The sequence below is a fragment of the Ptychodera flava genome, chromosome 9 (genome assembly GCF_041260155.1).
Source record: "Ptychodera flava strain L36383 chromosome 9, AS_Pfla_20210202, whole genome shotgun sequence".
Classification (NCBI taxonomy): domain Eukaryota; kingdom Metazoa; phylum Hemichordata; class Enteropneusta; family Ptychoderidae; genus Ptychodera; species Ptychodera flava.
Window position 1 is genome coordinate 17,716,713 of NC_091936.1, and position 21,086 is coordinate 17,737,798.

General features: G+C 37.0%; 2 protein-coding genes across 2 annotated transcripts; both read right to left on the bottom strand.

Annotated features, from left to right (window-relative positions):
• Positions 1 to 213: 213 nt before the first annotated feature.
• Positions 214 to 8,105, bottom strand: LOC139141185 (protein scarlet-like). The gene is made up of 7 exons (XM_070710809.1): positions 8,100 to 8,105; positions 6,249 to 6,306; positions 5,701 to 5,775; positions 4,914 to 5,019; positions 1,992 to 2,092; positions 1,633 to 1,706; positions 214 to 910 (listed from the first exon to the last, which is right to left on the bottom strand). The coding sequence occupies exons 1-7, from the start codon at positions 8,103 to 8,105 to the stop codon at positions 809 to 811; spliced, it is 522 nt and encodes a 173-aa protein (XP_070566910.1). The 3' UTR covers positions 214 to 808.
• LOC139139608 (protein white-like) lies at positions 5,757 to 16,731 on the bottom strand. Its single transcript, XM_070708489.1, has 15 exons — positions 16,515 to 16,731; positions 13,617 to 13,782; positions 12,771 to 12,819; positions 11,793 to 11,979; positions 11,341 to 11,412; positions 10,920 to 11,021; positions 10,197 to 10,363; positions 9,568 to 9,742; positions 9,264 to 9,352; positions 8,690 to 8,715; positions 7,950 to 8,055; positions 7,078 to 7,209; positions 6,522 to 6,614; positions 6,249 to 6,306; positions 5,757 to 5,775 (listed from the first exon to the last, which is right to left on the bottom strand). The coding sequence occupies exons 1-9, from the start codon at positions 16,551 to 16,553 to the stop codon at positions 9,281 to 9,283; spliced, it is 1,029 nt and encodes a 342-aa protein (XP_070564590.1). The 5' UTR covers positions 16,554 to 16,731; the 3' UTR covers positions 5,757 to 5,775; positions 6,249 to 6,306; positions 6,522 to 6,614; positions 7,078 to 7,209; positions 7,950 to 8,055; positions 8,690 to 8,715; positions 9,264 to 9,280.
• Positions 16,732 to 21,086: the final 4,355 nt, after the last annotated feature.

Consider the following 21,086-nt stretch of genomic DNA (forward strand, 5'->3'; position numbering starts at 1 on the left):
GAGAGAGAGAAGAGAGAGAGAGAGAGAGAGAGAGAGAGAGAGAGAGAGAGAGAGAGAGAGAGAGAGACAGACAGACAGACAGACAGACAGACAGACAGACAGACAGAGACAGACAGACAGCTAGAGACACAGATACATACGTACAGACACACAGGGTTGTAGAGATAGACAGAGAGACAGACAGAGACATATAGCCAGACACAGGCAGGCAGACAGACAGAGAGAGAGAGTAACAGAGACAAAGAGAGAGAGAGACACAGACTGACAGGCAGAAATACACAGATAGACAGACAGAGACCGTGACACAAAATCTGAGCAAGAAGAAGATATAATTTAAACAGAAAGAGGGAGACAGAGGGCGCTCTTGCCTGCAAATTTCTTAAACGCAAAGTACCAATGCATGACAAGATTTTTGTTATTATGGTTGTATTTTGAATACTCAATCAACGAGCAAGTCCTAAGCATTTAGTATATTTGAGTGACTTTTGTGGTACCTAAAACAAGACTTCAGTGTTTTCGACTGGCTTTGCTAAAAAGCGTATTTACTACTTTTCGTAAGATGATTTTACAAGTTTCAGCTCTATATGTGCTCGATTTACTAGAATGGCAAATTTAAAACACCTCATTTTTATCAGTTCATGGACACCCTTACAAAGTAGACATACGTAACTCGGCCAACGTTCGCAGCTTACAACAAAATCGTTTATATAATAATTTTCATCACTACTTTTTAAGAAATCGGGCTGAAGTGATGATATTACTGTTGCTAATATGTTGTGCCTAAATCTCATTTTAATCAAAAACGACGTCAGCATAATCTTCTTGTCTTGATCCACATTGCGATGAATGCTAAAATCATGTAACCGAAAATCGAAGCCAAAAGAATCTCGATATCCTGATGAAAATTAGCCTGCAAAAGAAACAGAGGCAGCCATTACTGTACTTGTTTTTCATAGAAAGAAAGATCATGGTTATAATGGACTTTTAGCAACGGACAATATCCATTATAACGGGAGACCCTTTTGAATGTAAATCCACACTTTAAAACGTCGACGTCATACTAAGATACATTTTTACAGGGTTTTACACGAAAATTACGCACGAAATTCACATATATTATGCTGGCTTTTTTCATTCGCCTTCCGGTTGTTTGTCAATCTATCATTTTAGGACTTCTTAACGAAACAACCAGTGAAAGCACGAGGGTAGCTTTGCTTCCATTTGCGTAATGAATGGCAGTCCACCTACTTTTCCCAGCCTTGTACCAAGATTTTTTTAACTTACCAAATATATCGATTAGAAGATACGCTTATGTTAAGATCTCAGGACTTTCATATAAAACTGTAAAGCATTTCAATTGTATAGCTAAGTAAAGTTTCGAATTTAATGATGTGAGCGGACGCGATGGGTCCGAAGACCTTAATTAAAATGTGATAATGCGAAAGAACAGGATCATGGTAATTTTCTCCGGTGTTGGAAACTTTCAAAACGCTTCAACAAATGTCCGATGGAGCCGTGACGTCATTTGAAGTCTATTACTCTATTGTACATCATTTCAGACTTCGAGAGGGTATCTATTCAGTTGTATTCGTATTCAGTACCATAACCACAAGACATACTAAGTTCTCTTACCTCGTTGAAACTGAACGATTCCAAAACCTGACCACCTGTATCGAGACATCGCGTACGGTCAGCCATGATGCATCCTAACACAAGAATGAAAGGAAATACGAAAAAAGTTTAAAAATCGAATATTTTAATCACTTATGGAGGTCAAGTGTCAATCAATTTGACAAACTGCGATTTTCTTCGTGCAACTACCTTCGAGCTTCGAGTTCGAATTTGAATTGGACGTCATTTTGGTAATTTTACACAATTGAGTAACTTGTTTAAATGTTGAGCAAATCATCAACTGCTCCCATCACCATTGGTGCGAGTTAGATTAATATAAAAGGCTCGCTCAGTCATCATCCTCTCTCGGAAATGCTCACCTATGTGGTCAACGTTCCTCCAAATTATTATGGACGCCGCTTCATATGCAAATGGGAGGAAGGATATGTAATACAACCAAAGCAGAAAAACCGGCACAGTCCTGTTGGAGACAGAGGGACATTGGACTACTGCATATATGAATGTCAGCTTTAGCGAAAAAAGAAAACAAACCTTGATTGTTTCAAAAACCAAGAGCAACACGGATATTGATACACCCGGAACAGAAAATCTGCTGTACGTCTGTACGGGTTTATTCTATGAGACAATCAATTTATGCCAAAGTTGGAATATGTAGTTTTAAGTGTGTCTTGTCGTAAAGTGTCATTAAAGTTAACCTCAATTATATATATATATATATATATATATATATATTATATATATATATATATATATATATATATATATATATATATATATATATTATATATATATATATATATATATATATAATATATATATATATATATATATATATATATATATATATATATATATATATATTGCTAGACGTGGAACTTGTCGTGATTACTCTACAGACTGTTTCATGCGCTTGGCAATCGTCAGGAGTGATGTTGGCGGGCTCGTTGCTACCTATATATAGGGTCAGGTGTATATGCAAACGAGGCGGTTGTTCTGGCGCGTTCAAGTGTTAATGAGAAGGAATTTGCTTCTGTGTCTACATTTCGAAAGTAATTCTGTACGTTTGTTTAGCAGTGTCGACTTGTCCGAGTTGATAATGTGAAACTTCTCCGTGATGCAGAGGTTACAGCGTTTTGTCTTGGTTGAGTAAGGCTGGGCTCTTTCAATGATAGACCATGTGACGTTGTATTTTGTGTCGCTGTCCTTGAGGGTCCATATGTATTTTGAGAGTTCCGTGCTGTTCCTGTGTTTTGATGTTTTGAAAGTATATTTGTGATATGTATATCTTGTTTTGAAAGCCGAGTCCGTGAGTCCGATATAGTGCTTTGTATCATTGCTTGTATTTACGGTGGCTTTGTATACTACTGAAGGCGTGAGACAGTTTCCGGACAATGGGCAATCTTCTTTTTTGCGGCAGTTACATGGCTTGGTTGGTTTGTTGTCGTTGTGTAGGAGGTGGTTGTTATGGGCTCTGATGATACTGCCCATATTTCTTGTACAGCTGTAGCTGACTTTCACATTGTTTTTATTGAATATCTTGTGTAATGGATGTCCTTGCGGGAAGTGTAATTTAATGAGGTTCAGGAATCTTCTGCCGATGTTCGTTTTTACTGCTTTGTTGAATGGTGGGTTATACCAGATTATCTGCCTGCTTCGTGATCTTTGGGGGCGCTGCCGGTCGGTGGTTGATTATATTTCATGTTGTGCTGATGGCCGCTTCTCTTGAGTGCTGTTTCGTATTCAGCGACACAAAATACAACGTCACATGGTCTATCATTGACAGAGCCCAGCCTTACTCAACCAAGACAAAACGCTGTAACCTCTGCATCACGGAGAAATTTCACATTATCAACTCGGACAAGTCGACACTGCTAAACAAACGTACAGAATTTCTTTCGAAATGTAGACACAGAAGCAAATTCCTTCTCATTAACACTTGAACGCGCCAGAACAACAGCCTCGTTTGCATATACACCTGACCCTATATATAGGTAGCAACGAGCCCGCCAACATCACTCCTGACGATTGCCAAGCGCATGAAACAGTCTGTAGAGTAATCACGACAAGTTCCACGTTTAGCAATACCTATGCCCTGCGGAAACGCATCGAGCACTATACATTGCCTGAATTGACACCAAGCCACTGATATATATATATATATATATATATTATATATATATATATATATATATATATATATATATATATATATATATATATATATATATATATATATATATATATATATATATATATATATATAGGATAAAGCCCGAGTACGAGGGCTCTTCTGGTATATAAAGTCCAACCCAACGATAAAATGTCGAGGCCGCAGGCCGAGACATTTTATTGTAGGGTTGGACTTCATATACCAGAAGAGCCCTCGTACTCGGGCTTTATCTGACTTAAAAACTATCGCCCCTAACTGATATATTTTCGTTTTCAATGTGTTTACGTCAACCGTCCCCTTTGTCAATGTAACATGTTCAGGATATGAATTAAAACTTTTATTTGTGAAATAGCCTTCCAATGTAATGGAACATCCTATAAATGCCCTAGGGCACAGCAGATTTTGTGTTGCAGCTGGTTTCCGCTGTGTTACCAAATTTGAATATTAAAACGTACCAGATGTCTACAGAATATGACATGTTCACTTTTGATTGGACAGTACTTTACTACGGCGCTGTCATTTGTTTCTGGAATTTGGTGACCAAGGCTTTATGAGTAGATAAAACACCCTGAATTGAGCACTCTGATTGGTCAATCAACAGTAGATAGTTTTTAAATATATATATATATATATATATATATATATATATATATATATATATATATATATATATATATATATATATATATATATATACAATTTTATTTAAATTTTATATTAATACACGCATATTGCCTACCTACCTACATACAACACTTCCTAGCTCGTGGAGAGAGTCATAGTTTCTCATTCTATACAATATTTACAACCTTTTTTCCACGGGTAACATTTCGTTTTTGAAAATTGTAAATTTGACATACAAAGTGATCAATTGATGAAGCTTCAGTGTATGCTTCAATAATGTAGTTCATTCCATAATTTCATTCATGAAATACTCTAATGCTCCGGGTAAAGGATATAGCAATGGTGATCAGAAAAACCCAAGCCCTAGGATCTATGGGAGAACATTCATCAGTTTCAATGTACGAAAAAAAACTACGATACGAACTAAGTTTTGAAGTCAATCTGGTCACATGTGAAAGTATCAAGGGAAGAACACAATATCACTTACGAAACGTTCATGTAATATCCGCCGACGATGAGACACGGAAGAATCCATAAATTTGCCACCAGGATTGCCATTGGAATTGTGGGACACATGGACCCAAAGAACAGCCCTGCACATAGAATTAGTTATTTAGACAAAGTCTTGATGGCACTTGAGTATTCAGGGAGAGATAATTGTTTTCTCAGGGGGTCGTCGAACTGCGCCTGCGTGTGACTATCTTGTTTACAAACAATGTATTCCATGCATCACGTCCATGCATATTAGATGCATCACGTCAACATAGCTGAAACATTTAAATTGTACAATGTACATCATGATAAATATGTTTTATCGTTCACCAAATCGCCACCGTACCTTGGATACAGGGTTTACTTTGGTCGTATGGTTCCGCATTTTCGATGACCCCTTCCCTTTAATTTCTGTCTATATAAGTACACTTAAGAGACTCCCCTTTAATATTCAAGTAATGGTAAGTGAATATATATTACAGCAGCAACATAAAGCTCTTTTACAGTTATGAATATATTTGAGCGTATAGCGAGGAAAAATTATTTTCTTATCTGTAAATATCTAACGCGGGTTGTCGTACACAAAGTTTCATTATGATAACCTGCATATATTCCAGTTTCTTTTCTCCGAGACAATGTCTTTTCATAATTGACACCTGGTATTTCTGTTTCCTTGATCTTTTAGAGCGGTTTGCGTAAATGTTACATTTATGCAGCGCGGAGCTTACAACCTTTCGAATCTCAACGCACCGTCATTACGGATTTGCATCACAGATACATACCCGAAAAGTGAGCTGCCACAAAAGTAAGGCCATTACGAACACATTTCCAGATAATCCTCACAGAGTCGCTAAAGCCTGGGAAAGGAAAGAAAAAAAAACGTGTTACATCTTGATGATGTGTACTTCTCTTTTCAGTTGCAACACTAAAGGACTCATTACTGCCAACATTTGTGACCGAACTTGTCGAGATTACGTCGGCAACATAATCGATGATCAACGCAAACCATTCTGAGTGTTTCTTGGTGAAGGTGGCGGTTGTTTATGAGTTCTTTGTTTGGACTTAAACTTGTGGTGTCTTTTCATCGGTGTAGCTCACGTCAAACTTGTATTGTGAGTTTGTAGACTGCAAGAGTGCCATAAAACCATTATCTCAATTATCATGAGCTAAGTGGAAATATACATTTGGTGTTGTATCAGTCCTAGTTGACCTGTAATTTTTTGTGATGAAAGTGGGGGGGGGGGGGGTGGTTGATAATGCTCCAGGTTGTACTGTAAGATCATCAGTTTCCTTGAAAAGAGGCGCTTTGAGAGGTTAAACTTCGACTTACCAACCATCCAGAACACGATTGTAATCTGGATAAACACAAAGAAAACTTTGATCGGTATCTGCAAAGGAACGGTAAAGACAGATAATCAAAGAAATGAAGAACACTTGGTGGTAAGCAAAGTGTTTCGGCAAGAGGAACAAGATGTGTGTCTTTATGTTACTGTGTGTATATTACGCTATTAGGACAACATTGACACTAAAATCGCATAGCATCAGTTGGATAAAACGAATGAATCGCTTTTTGTGATACAAATGATACTTGAGACAAATTTACCTCGACAGTGCTTCTTGCGAGAAAATAGGCAGATAGCGTGTAGGCCCTGTCACTGTGCTCTCTTGCGAATAGTGGCCACTCTTCAGGAAATATCTTTGACGACGAAGAATAAAAAGTAAGTAAGTAAGTAAGTAGGTAGGTAGGTAGGTAGGTAGGTAGGTAAGTAAGTAAGTAAGTAAGTAAGTAAGTAAGTAAGTAAGTAAGTAATAAGTGTCAGTAAGTAGGTAGCAAATAAGCAAGTAAGTAAATAAGTAAGTAAGTAGTACACGTAGGCAAGTAAGTGAGTGAGTAAATGAATGAGTAAGCAAGTAGGTACCTAAGTTAGTATCAAGCAAGTAAGCAAACAAATAATGAAGTGAGTGAGTGAGTAAGTAAGTAAGTTACTAAGTAAGCCACCAAGCAAGCAAGCAATTAAGAAGCAAGCATGAAAGTATGTAAATAAAGTACGTTAGCAAAGTGAGTTATGTTATCTTGTTGAATGTAGCCTTGGTCCACAAACAATGTCTATTCTGAATACAAGTCTTAGCTCAAAGTCTTAGGTTTAAGTTTTTTTTACCTTTGAAGACTTCATAAAATTTGTTACTCCGATGAGGATTGTTAACTGGAAAAGACAACCTTGAAGGTTTTGCACTCCTCTCTGAGTCTTGTCTTGTTGTAAATAAACCACTCCGAATAGTAGTGCAGTTATCTACATTTGAGAGATGATACAAAGTCACTGTATGGAATGGCCGGCTTCAGAGTGGGGGAAATGGCGCTCTTGGTTACTACTATACCTTTCACTGAGTAAAAACAATCTTCGCGTAACAACGGTAGCAGATGACCAAATCAGATCTGATCCCTAAAGAAGGGTCAACAATGCTCGTAAATGTGCAAAAACTGCTCATTTGCTAACAGTAATATTGTCATGCCATTCTTTTGACTTATAATAAACATGCTGATTATAAATGATCTTGTCCTCAGTATAATTTAAACAAACAGGATGGCATACTTCAAGTATACAGGCATAAGGGGCAATCACCGCGCTGTCTATGACAATTGGCCGTGCGATCATCCCGCAAGTACATAGTTACTAATGGGAACATATTTTATCTTCGTTGAGACACCAATCCCTCCATCACGTTAGCAGACGATACGACTTTCCCGCCGACCTTAAGCACTTATCTAATAGGATGAGCAAAGGCCGGCCGGACGAACGCTGAGTCGCATCCCCACGGTGGTGTAATTGCTTGTTTGAGGGCGCCTTTCATGGTGAGTAACACTGAACAGACCCTTGAGATAACGTCGAGTTGTACTACAGCTCAACATTGGCCAACCATTCGTCAGTTTTGTCGGCATGAAAGTGACAATCATTTGTAATAGGATTAGAAGAGTACTATGCTGAGATCGTTCATTCTTAATGAAAATAAATGTGTAGTAATCTTGACGTACCACGTATGAGAAGACATTTACTTTCAGTAACACTGGGTTTCTCCAAACATGCCGAAAACATCTCATGTAAAGTTGTTGTAATTGGGTCAACCAGGATGCTTTGTATCTGGAGAGAAAGACATGATGAATTCAGTGCTTGTGATTGCACACCTCCATGTTCTGAAAGCCTTGATTTATCCAGAGCAGACGAAAATTAATTAGGCCATACAAAACAGATATGTGCGTTTCCGGTTGCCCGACCTACCCTATAAAAACCCACCGACCTAGCAATTTTTTTTCGCATTTTTCAAAAAAAAATCGAGTAAATTATCTAAATTTTGCTGTTTTTTAAATGTCTCTGCAAACAAAACAAAAACTTCTTCCGACCTAGCTACCCTAATTTTCGGAGGCACCTTACCGGAAACACACAAGCTTTTGTATTTGGCTTTAAGGCAATACGAGCAGTGGAACTGAAAGTTTTAAACGTTTTCCCGAACCTCCGTAAAGAAAATGTAAACGGTTCTCTTTTGTAGCAAAGAATTAAAATTCGTCTAAGGAGCAAAGTTTGGTTTTTGAGAAATTACCCACAATGCGTCACCTTTTGGAATTCAAAGAGACGCTTTACTCTGTGTTATTTTGATTGGAAAAAACTTAAAGTTTCAATTGTCGAAAGCAAAAGGCCGTGGAAACTTCACTTATTCTACCAATTCGTCAGTAATACAAAGTGAAAATAGTTTAATGGTAAAGGGTTATAAACTTACAGTTCATCTTCTTTGTCTTTCTTAGCCTGTAACAAATTATATAATATATCAATAATAAGGGACTTCCGTGTAAGTTTTCACCTCTGCTGTTATTACTTCCAGAACATACATCGTGACCTATAACGTCCACACACAATGGAATTTTTGCAAAAGTGTCTGTGTCATGACGTCACCCTCTATGATGCCCATTACTGTCTCGTTATCGCTGCTTTGTTTCTTTATACTTTTATACTTTTATTTTGGCTTGTAAGCAGTGAGTAACATCATTGGGTACATACAATAACTTATTGAAAATTGAAAAACAAAGATGAGAAGAAAAATAGGGTAGAGTAGAAAGCTCGTAGGTACTTAGTAGTCTGATTCTTAGCGTCATTTTGAGCAAACCTAAGAAATCATCTGATTTTCAATGCCAAATATGTTTTTGACCGGTGATGTCTATCAATGTTGGTTAAAAAGCACACGATTCAGGTCCTAGAATGTATATTGTTCTAGTTACTTGTTTAACTAGCTATCTCCAGGTGTTACAGCAACACGAAACATATGCAGTGGAGATCATAAAACATTCCATACTTACCTCGTACCCGCGATGTCTTAGACCCACTCTGTCAATCTTCGATTCAACGGCGATGAAATCGGGGAGTTCTGAAAAGCGTCGCATATTTTCTAAGAAACAAACAGGAATCATAGCAAGTCAATCACCTCAATCCACTACGTCGTTTGAATGGTAAATATATTAGAACCACTTTGTTGAACTTAGCAGACGCAAATGTGTATCAAGTTCTGTCATAATTTTCAACTCAGGGGTACACACTCACAGATAGACGCTTATAAGTCACGATGGCACCAACACGTGTTGTTTTTGTTAAACTTACACTCACTTTTATTTTTGCCTTGCTATTGTCTTCATCTCCCGATCTGACGGCTAACATGCCCAGCAAATAGTCCGTTGGACAGTAAGTGCTGGGACACTCATAACCAATATCCTTAAAGAATCGTAAAGTTGCGTTGACCGAACCCAGGAAGGCACATCTTCCAGACGCCATCAACAGTACTCTGAAAACGCAAATAAAAAAGTTGCTTTTGTTCACTTTGAGTTATCTTTATGGACTGCCTCTGCTTATTAAAATACTAACATTTTAATTCGCGAAATCTTGCTGTCCTTTTCACCTTTGTAATTAGAGTAATTTACTTCAAATAATCGTTATCAAAAAGTTAGTCTGAAAAAAGACAAATTTCTATGGCTACAGAAACGCATTGGTTCATTACGCCAACAAGACTATGGTGTCACCATGGAGCTTAAGTCTTCAATTCCAATATCATATAACATCATCAAAAATTAAATATTGTAAAAAAAAAGACAATTCAAAATCTTTAACAAATCATGAATTCCATAATTTCCAGTGTGTACAGTATTATTTTCTTCCATGATTCATTATTCCATGATGTGAGCCTTACCAAGACAGTGCGATAACGAGGTCAGGTCAAGGATCAAATGAAAGTGACTTACTTATCAAACATGGCGCACACATTGGACGACGGTTGATGTATAGTGCAGATCACCGTGTGGCCTTTTGCCGCCAATTCTTTCAGGGATGTGACAACACTTGCCGCCATATATGAATCTAATCCAGACGTCGGTTCGTCACAGAACAACACAGAGGGCCTTGTCAATAGCTGTCGATGCAAAAACGTATCATTTTTTTACTATTTATTGTAAAACACGAACATTTGAATGTCAGAAGGATCAGAAGAATTGTAGGCGTACTTTGTTAAACTGTTGTTTGTGGCATACCTTTCTCCTGCCATATTTTGTAACACATTGAAACCAATTGTGTATGGTTAAATGATAATCAATCTTAATCAAAAATTATTATTAATTCCTTCTGTTCTGTTTGGGTCGTCGGTAGATGCGTTATTTATGTGAATTATGTTGTTTTTAATGGTATCATTGGAAATGAAAAGGATAACAGCTGTGGGTTTTGATAATAATGCCATTTTAGTTTTATAAAACAAAGAAATGTTCTCATTCTTCTTTCTAAGTAAAGCATGATGAAAATACACAGTTTTAGCCCCAAGCATAGTGCATTGTGTTCAAAAAATTATGTTATTGCGATACATGTTAATGCAATGAGTGCCCTTTAAGGACGGACACGAAAACACATTCTACGTTTTCTATTTCAGATACCGTGTCGCTGACTGTTTTGGGATCTTAATTGAATGTCACAGTCACCTCAGACGCCATGCTCAGTCTTCTTTCTTCACCACCTGACAAGGAGAGGGCAGGGCGTCCCGGTAAACCAATCATCGTATTGACACATTTGCCCAGGCCAACCTATTTTCGGAGAGAAAAGAAAAATACTACATGGAAAATGGCGAAAGACTGACCCTTCATCAATGGACGTCCTACTTTCAATACACCATTATATTTGTAGCGTTGAACACTTCAAACGAAATGACTTACATTATAAACATTCGAACGAGAGGTGCCAAGCATTAAAAACAGTCCATAATCTCTGACCACAGAGAACCATTTATATTAATTCAGAGTCATATATGTTTTAACAATATTGAATATTGGATTTCGCTTTGAATAATCTGAAAAGAGACATTAGAATTCACGCATATGACTTTACAAGAACAGCATCGAATACCTGTTCTATAATATTCTCGACAAGTTTGATTCGTTCATCCTTGGTCACGTGTCGATCTATCCGCAAAGTTGCCTGCAAATAACCAAACACATAAAATGTATGGTGAACATGGCTCAGCTGAACGTTCCGACACAGGTTATTGAAAAGATATCATAGTTTGTAAAAAAATATTTTTTTTTCATTTCTTATCTTTAACCAAAAAAGGTTATTCAATACTGGAAATAAGTGGTAATTCCACAGATTAAATAACTCTTTAGATTATCTCAGCTTTAACTAATTGCATTGTGTCCAAGCTTCTATGTGACTGTCAATACAACGCATGTACACAAATGTATAACACACCAACAATACTTAGTAAGTCACATTTCATTATTTCAATAGTAGAGACGCTCATATTGATTTGTTGCTCCTATAAATTGTACTTTGCATATTTGATATTTGGTTGAACCTACTTGAAACATAAGGTGTTCTTTGACCGTAAGCGTTCCAAGAAACAGACCATGCTGTTGGACGTAGGCCGAGACCTTCTTAAAACTCTCACTGATCGCTTTCCCGTTGGCGAGAATCGTGCCTTCGATGTGCAGTTGTTTGGCTGAACGACCGGTGAGGACGTTCAATAATGTTGTCTTTCCAGCGCCACTTATTGTGGAATGGAAAAAAAGCAACAAAAACATGACAAACCAAAACAGTGTCAAATAAGACAAAACAGAGAGTTAACTGTCATCCCAAGCAAGCCGTGACTATTAGGTAGTTCTGTTAATTCTAAACTGTAAGTGGTACTGATATGTTTTTATTTTCCTGTAGCATTAAGATTGGCACGAAACTATTAGGTCAAAATACATATCCTACACGGATAACCCTTCGACTGAAGGGCGGAGACGGAGGTCATCTATTTCTGTCGGTGCCTGCAAAATCCGCAGCTAGCAGAACGGAAATAAAAGTATAGGCATTGTGTTTTTCCTCCCAATTACCAGCCATTGTCCACCACAATGGACAATTCATTCATCATAGATATTCAAATAAAAGAAACATAGCCTTAACGTCATTAATACACGTCTTTCTGAATTTCGCTGAATGACCATATTGGCAAATATGTTGCAAAAAAACTATGTCAGATACTTTCACTTTAATGCTGGTCGTCAAGGTGATATCTTTACTAAATGGATCGTTTCTACATTTTAATTCCTGATTATTCTGAGAAAATATGTAATGCCCTCTTGAAACGACTTCCAGTCTGAGTAGATCTCGTCGATACGTTTTTGGTTACATGTTCCATGCAACATCTCTGCTACAGTGGGACGATTTAATTCAATATTTCCTTTCCCTAACGATAAAAATGTTTAAAAGCGGAGCTATTATGAAAACATTTCAGAAAAAAGCACTTAGCAATATCTTAGCATGACCAACCCAATCTATGATCGATATTATACCTGCTTCCCATTATAGCGAGAAATTGTCCGGGTTCTGCAATTCCAGAGACTGAAAATAAAATTTGACAAAGAGATATATCACACGCTAAATTTATATTACTCGACAAACTTGTAAACATATACCTTAGGTGTATTGTCATAATACAGTTATAGCGTTGCCCAAAACGATCTGCATAGCGGATCCGGTAACGATGTTGAAGTATTGTTCAACATTTTGTCGTACAATGAATTCGGTGCATATATAAACAGGACCTCGTCATGACTGCTGTTACATTGTTGGTTTTGAGCATTGCAGGAAAATTTGGTTCTTCAACAATTTCAATATTTTGACGTTTTGTGCAACAAATGGAAGGACATAAACAATATCCCTTCACACCTACAACCTGCCATTTCATCTTTCTTAAGTAAATGCTCATTGAATCAACATTCCACAACTATTTATAGGAGTAAAGTGACTCCCATGTATTCTGTAAAATAATGATATTCGCATGGAAGAATGTCAATTAAAATTGGAATTTTGTCATTTATTGAAACTCCCAGGTATTTCTGTAAAATAATGATATTCGCAAGGAAGAATGTCAATTAAAATTGAAATTTTGTCATTAATTGAAAGAGTATTTTAAGCTTGATAATGTGACAGTTAAATCAGCAGATGGTATTATAGACTTGCCGATTATACACACTCGATCAAGTCCTATTATAAATGTTATGAAAAATGGGTATGTCAAACTCCATCAGATGTTGGAATTAGGGTTTCTGGTTCAGATGGTGGCTTGAATCTGATAGAATCGACTGTAAATTCCTTTCATTTAATTAATGTGCAATAAATAATAATGATAGTTTTACCTCTGCTCAAGATGGTCTTCATTTCGTGCATTTCCACATCATGAGCTGGTCCGCCCTCGGACGATTTTGGTCCCTGCGTCATCACGGTGACGTTTTTCCAGGTCAACGTTATCTGCTCCTCTTTGGCGATAACATTTTCATCGGAATGTCCGTGGCTTTGTAGATCCTGCAAAGCGTATTAAAGACACTTCATCACGGCCGCCTCAGGACAGACTCTCTGATAATTTTGATAAATATGACAGTAACACAGTGATACGTGTACAGGTGTGTAAAGTGTAGAGCCAAAACTAAGAAAACAAAAGTATTTCTTGTTTCCGCCTACATCTGTGAAGGTCAGTTTTATGGAGGAACTTTGTTAGAACTCTACAATAAAAGGTAACGAAAAAGCATCAGTATTAAAAAGCTTTCTACTTTTTTGATGGCTAACTTTTATCACAAAGCAATTCGATCAGCATAAAAATCAAGATTACAATGTATTTCCACAAGATGCATTTCAAAAAAGCAGTATGGAAAAGCCAATGTTTCAGTGTTTCTCATCACATTTCTGTCTATTCACTATTGCATTCGCCCACAACTATTACCTACATGTTAAGCAATTATACATAAACTGAAAATAGTTTTTTTTTCACTCTTGCGCATTGTTTACTTTAAACTTGATCAATTGAAGCACTTCATGTATGGCTGATGTACTGGATGTGCGAATCTTTTTGTCTGGGTTAAATATAAGTAATGAACTCAGCACACGTTGGCTCCAGTTTCTTCGAACAATTACTTATTGAAAACTGGTAGGTTTCTCCATCACTTGGCACGTACTATGGGTCTTTAATGAAATCATGTGTTCCCGTTAAAGATTCTTCAATTGAACACATAAAGAAATGATATTAGGCAAAAAGTAAATCTTTGAGATATGATTCTAGCCAGTAAATATAAAAGTTGTAAAACGATTGCATTAAGATGGTATAGATATGAGATTCGGTTGCTCTTTTTATTTTTTTGTAAATACAACTTTTCGCCTATCAATGACGTGTTTTCATTGATAATACGCTATTCAATTGAATTCTTTGCAAGAGTTGAGAGTCAGAAGAGGATGAAAATGGACTGGTGTGTACACTGATAAATCAACACACTTACTGATAGACCTATAGTGTGAAGAAGGTAAAGGCAAATCGACAGCTACTACAGCTTGAAATTTTATGCCTTTTAAAGAGGAAGTACGCACCTCGAAATTGAAAGACTTAAACTTTTGCTCTAACTTTCCTCAAGGAATATTTCGATCATTCTCTTTTAAGATCAAGAATAAAAGTAGGGGGTCACCGTGCAAATTGTGGTACTAGAGACACAAATTACCCAAGATTTTCCGATATTTGAAATTCAAAATGGCCGGCATCCCTGTGTTAATTCTATGGAAAAAAATAAAAATTTTCGAATTTCGAAAAACTAAGCCATTGAAAAGTTTTCTTTCACCAAGAGCTTTAAAATGAACCCCCACATGTAGTATATCAGAAGAGAATTGTAAAAGTTTGATAGTCCGAATGTCTGTCCCCGAGGTGCGTTCTACCTTGAGATAGAATGCGCCTCGGGAACAGTCATTCGGACTCTCAAACTTTAAAGTAATTTTTATCTTACACTAGTGGCTATTCGTTTGGAAGTTTGTGAGTATATAAAGTTTTCAGCAGCTTCTATTTTGTGATAATCTTAAATGATGTTTTCCCTATTGAGTTAACACAGGGCTAGCGGCCGTTTTATTTTCGAGTGTCGGTAACCGATGGTCATTTGTTTATTTATGTTCTACAGTGACCCCTTATATTTCGAAAGAGTTGAAGTCTCTTTACGGAAAGGTTTTAGGTTTTAAGTCTACCAGTTTTGTGGTACATACCCATAACGGGCTGGGTATCCAGAAACACGATTGGAACTAAATTGGGATAATTGGATAAGCACTATTTCTCAAGAATTTTAGACATTTGTCTAATATTACACCATATTTGCTTACCACCATTAAAGTTTTATTCAAAATTTACGATGCTGTTGAAATGTTATGAGTAAGAATCAGTGCATGATAGTATCTAATGCAATATTGTTCAAAACAATATGAACAATATTTATATTTGATGAAAATATGAGAGTTTGTTCGTAGTTTCTTCATTACTGAAACACTAGTTGTAATCTCAGTTTGTCACTTTTCCTTGAACAAAATGAAGCTTTCCGATTGATTTAGAGTTAAGTCAGTCAGGGTCATTTAAAATGTGCCCTGACTCAATTTAATGTTTATGAAGCCTTAAATTCACGAAAAAGTCAGGGGCATTTCAAAAGTGCCCTGACTCAAAAGTCGTCAATTAGAGAAATTTTAAGCATTTTGTATCGTTTCTTTAGTACATTTACACAAAACTGAACTTTTTTTCATGAAAATGAATCTAATGAAAGAGGTATGCAATAATCGTTGTGTTTTCGTTGTTTTGTTCGATGAGAACAATATTTCAAATTTTACACTATTCTATCATTTTGTAAAATTTCAGCTGTAAAAATTTCGATTTCGTTACATTTTCCTAATAATTACTCTCATCCAATTTTCCCAAATTAGTTCCAATCGTGTTACAGATACATTAAATTTTCAAACTCGAAACAAATCAATCCGAGACATCATATTGCATATCTAAAAGCTCGTATAACTTTGCTTCGTTTGCAATTATTAATTACTCAAGTTGGCAAAATAGTGGCATTGTAGTTAATTTACATTTTGCAAAATGACGCCTTTCTATAATATTTAACGAAATACCTTTGTAATCAGTATTCCAGTATGTTTGACCTTTGACAGAAGATATCGAACTCCACAGAGCCAAAATAGGTTAATGAATTATTGGGTCTCGTCAATATGTTGTGTACAACATGAGACCGACCTACCGATATTATCAGCGACTCTGGACTCATCTCGTAGAACATTTTTGACGGCGAATCTCCAGGAAAAGTAGGATACCAAAAGGTACATATCACAGAGTGAGAAACCTACGTCTCCCAAGAGTGTCAAGTGATGACGTCACATATGACGGGTGAGTCCAAACAGTTGCTGCGACTTTAGTATAAGATGTCTCAAACACCAATGCTGGAGACAAGTAGTGAGGCTAGCGTCATCATTTACATGCTCAGAAACTGTGCTTCTGTTAAAAAACCCGCAACTTTGACAGGAATGACGTCTTTGTGAATTTTGGATTGAGGAATGACTCTTTCTTTTGTAGTGGTCAAAGTGAGAACGGTAGGATTTCTTGTTTAGCGCCATTGTATTTATTGGTACTGGTACCATTTAAAATAGTAGCATTATCTGTCCCCACTGGGCAATTCCTATTTTCCTGGATTACTACTTTCTTTTCTATTTGGACATCACATTTTTAGGCGTACTTCTTGCCAAATGCTGCCAGCCTTCAAAATTTCAAAACCCTCTTCCTTCTTAGTGCGATCTCTTCATATTAACCCATTAACAAGATTCCTTCGAAGTGGATACCATGACGAGATCATGTTTAAGTAGGGTATTACTGCCTATAAAGTTCGAACGATAACTACTCTTGACAAGACTGAAAGAGCCGTCGCTCGAGGGCGCCCTCTACACTCCCTCACCCCCCGAAGGGGAGTGCAGAAAGCGTCCTCGAGCGACGGATTTTTCAGTCTAACTGTCGACATTATTACTACTACAACATTTACTGTGATATGTGCATAAGTCTACTAAGGTAAAACGACATAAGAGCCCTGGCTCGGTCATTGTAAGATCTGCTGTCGAAGGGAATTACCCTTTTCGATCTTCAAAGTGCAAATTTAGTTTTGAAAATAAAAACTTTGATTGGATGTTGCTTAATCTTCGATTTAGAAGTAGCGGTTAATTTCACGAGTGGCTGGCTCGAATGGTTCCTTGATTCATACTCAGGCCCAGCGCCGCCTGAGAACCTGGCCTAAGATTGTAATAGGATAAGAAAAACTTGATTCGCGCTCATACTATTTTGAATCTCCCGCTGTTGAGTCACTTACGGAACTCGCTCTTGGCTGTCTTGGCACCTGTTAGGGCGTCTACTGACCCAAGGCTGCCGACCTTAACAGTCCGCACGCAATTTTGGCCTGGTCTAAACTTTGGGTCTGCTATGAACCCACCCATCAGACCCGATCTAAATTAGGCTTACCCAGGGTCGAGCCACGGCCGACCCAACGCATGCACATTGGTTTTTAAAAATCCAGAGCCGCCTCTCGAGGTGACCTAAACTCCGTAATGTGAGCGTAGTAAGTATATATACAATACTTTCACATGTCAATGTGAAATTTACCAAGGGCAGGATGTAGGGTCACGGCCATTAATTTGAATTATTTTCACGAATGTACATTCAATTCTCAGTATTTGCTGAGGACCTAACATGTTACAACGTAAAAGCAATAATTTGTGATTGCTGCAATGTAGACCTGAGAATTTTAATCTGTCATGAGAAATTGCAAGAGGTTCAGTGACATGACTGCACACATTTATCTGGCCTTTGAATTGATAAAAATGAGAGTGCTTTCCTAATTTTAGAAACACATTTAGTCTATCCCCGCAAATCGACAATATTTTCCCACACATCCATCACTCAATTTCAATTAGATGAAGGGCAATACGTACATTTACGAGTATTGGATTGAAAAAAATGCTGGTGTATGCTTTCTTTGGGCTTGACTGAAACGCGTCGAAGTAAAATATATTTTAAGCACGAAGAAAACAAATATCCATTAAGTAGCAATACGTTCCTAGTGTACTGAGATGATTTAAAGTGAGTTTGAGAGCTAGCTATAATAACCGAAAAGATACGCCAAGTGTTGTTATATGTATCGTGATGTGGCCGCACACCAACGAAATTTAGCTTTTAGCATCTGTGGCTGTCCGTCTCTGAGACATGTAAAAATCGGGTTACAAAATCATCGACGATGGTTAAGAAACAGTTTCTCATACCAACGACTGGAACCGAAGAGCATGCTTCAGTGGAAATGCATGCAATGAACTCGGTAAGGTAAACCCATAAAATTTTATTAAGTCGGAATACGTATCTAAATATCTTCAGACTGTAAAAATAATAACGAAAAACCATGGATACCGATACACCTAAATCATCTACAGTTGCATATCTATATTTCGACGTCTGCTGTCTTACATGTGACGACCAATCTTGCATCACTTTTTATAAACCTTTATACATCGTTGATAATAAAGCATCAGCTTTGTGCAATTTAGAATGATTTTAACGAGGCTTGCCGCTCGTTGCCTATCACTTATATATAACAACGCACATGGTATTGGTCACAAGTATCTCGGAATGGATTAGGATTTATGTGTCCCATGGGAAACAACAAAGTTCAATCGAGATCTGCTGGGTAAAATAACGTTCGGTGTACTGCAGAGTTCATACTAACTTGTACAATTACTACCCATGCTTCACATAGATAACACCACTGTAAGTTATCTGATAAACCAGACCTGCAGAGTTTAAACCAAACAAACGCGATCGATGGTCCTACCACAAAGCAAGGTTGAATATTATGTTACAAATACAAACCGGATCAAGTTTTTTGAATGAATTTGTTGAATATGAAAAGTAGTTTGGGCTGTTTGACTTCTTGAAACATCTGTGCACAACTTTAACTCTGCTTGCAGCCAGACCAGATTAAACATCAAGTGACAACATTTTGCGGTCTGTACCAAAAATTAAGTTCAAAATTCAAGTGTACAACTCTCACAATGTATGACTGAATATACTCAATTACAGAAAGTGTGGATTTCATGTAAGTTTTTGTAATGAAATCTTGCTTGACGAAGTGACGGTGCCTTTCATATAAATAAGGGTAGCAACTTTCCCCTATATTGTGGAAATTCTTATTTTGTGATAAGCAAGTCAGAATAGACAAAAAAATCCACTTTGTTTAGAGCTCACAGACGAAATCATTTGTTTGCACATAGCAAACTTAAAGGGAAATCTGTTTGCAATCGGTTAAGGGGTAATTTTTGACAGTTTTGCAGTTGTGTACCGTCGTCATGTTGTACACTGAGTAACTTTATATAAGTATTCCATGAATCTTGATATCACAAAAGGGTAAAAAAGAGCTACTTTGTCCCTTTAAGCTTTTATTGGAAGGCCTAACCTAATGGTTTGTCTTTATCGAACGTATTGTTTTATATTATGATACATTCAATAGTTTTCATTTCTATATCTATTAGCTTGATTAGCCATGATACGTAATAAACACAGATACAATCTCTATAACATTTGCAGCATGTTTTACAATTCAATGCTGAAAGTTTATCACGGGGTCGTGGCCAATATGCTTTTTTAACAATTTGTTTGATATTGAACGAACTTACAAAAAAGTACTTATTTTTCAATGCTTATCTGTTATATCCTTGATGTGAAGCCGGGAAACGAGCCAGATCATTCGTATGTTTCATCGGTGATGGAAAGCAGGCAAGTTGCTCTCTCTTGGAAAGACATTACGGTTTCTCTTTCATCGGCACCAAATGAAAAAGATAAGTCCTCCAGATCGGACGATTTTCAATCATCGCAAAACATATTGCATAATGGTAAGTTGCTTTGTCGACTGCATTAAACTTGAAAAAAATCTTATTCCATTGTCGTATATTTTACAATGCAAGTCGGTGACCATGCAATCTGATTATTGAGAGTCCAGAGGTGGTATTTGAGTTGAAATCACACACTGAGATGAGGTTGTACATTTCATTGTACTTTATCGGCAATAGCATCAATTGGGAACAATTGAGTGAAATCTTATACACGAAATTTATGAAAAAAAAATAATGCAAAAAAAGTGTGTGTCATAACTTTAACTTTTGGATGTCATTATTCTCCGTATGTTTATCTACAGTCTCTGGTTTCGCTCAGCCTGGACATGTGTTAGCGATAATGGGGTCAAGGTACGGTTAGTCCTTCCCACGGTAATAATACCAAGCCTTGCCATTGAATCGCTATCTATGGCATGGCGATGTTAGCATATATTAAGCAGTATCATTTGCAATTACGTTTTTTAAAACGCGTCATTTCTCACATAACTTGAAAAGCCTATTCTGTTATGACCCTACCGTATACAAATGGCTCAGAAATGATGTCGAAAAAAGGGAGACAAACAACTCCCGAGGATTTAATAAAGAAAATATAGAGTCAACACCACACGAAAATAAAGCATTCCCCTCAAGTTGCTAATAGATTTGTTTCCCAGTTTTGGCACTTCGTCTTCGAAAACTTACGTTTAACCTGATGGAAGTTTCTAAAGAATCAACTGAAGGGATGAAGTATGTTGTCCTGTACAGGTTCGCATGTTTAATGGAATGCTCCAAGGTATTCGCGCTTAAATTAAGGTAGTATGTGCCTCGGACATTGTTAGACTTAACATTTTGCTCAAACTTTTCTCAAGTGAACTTTAAACAACAATTTAAAGGAAGGCAGTCGTCGGAACTCT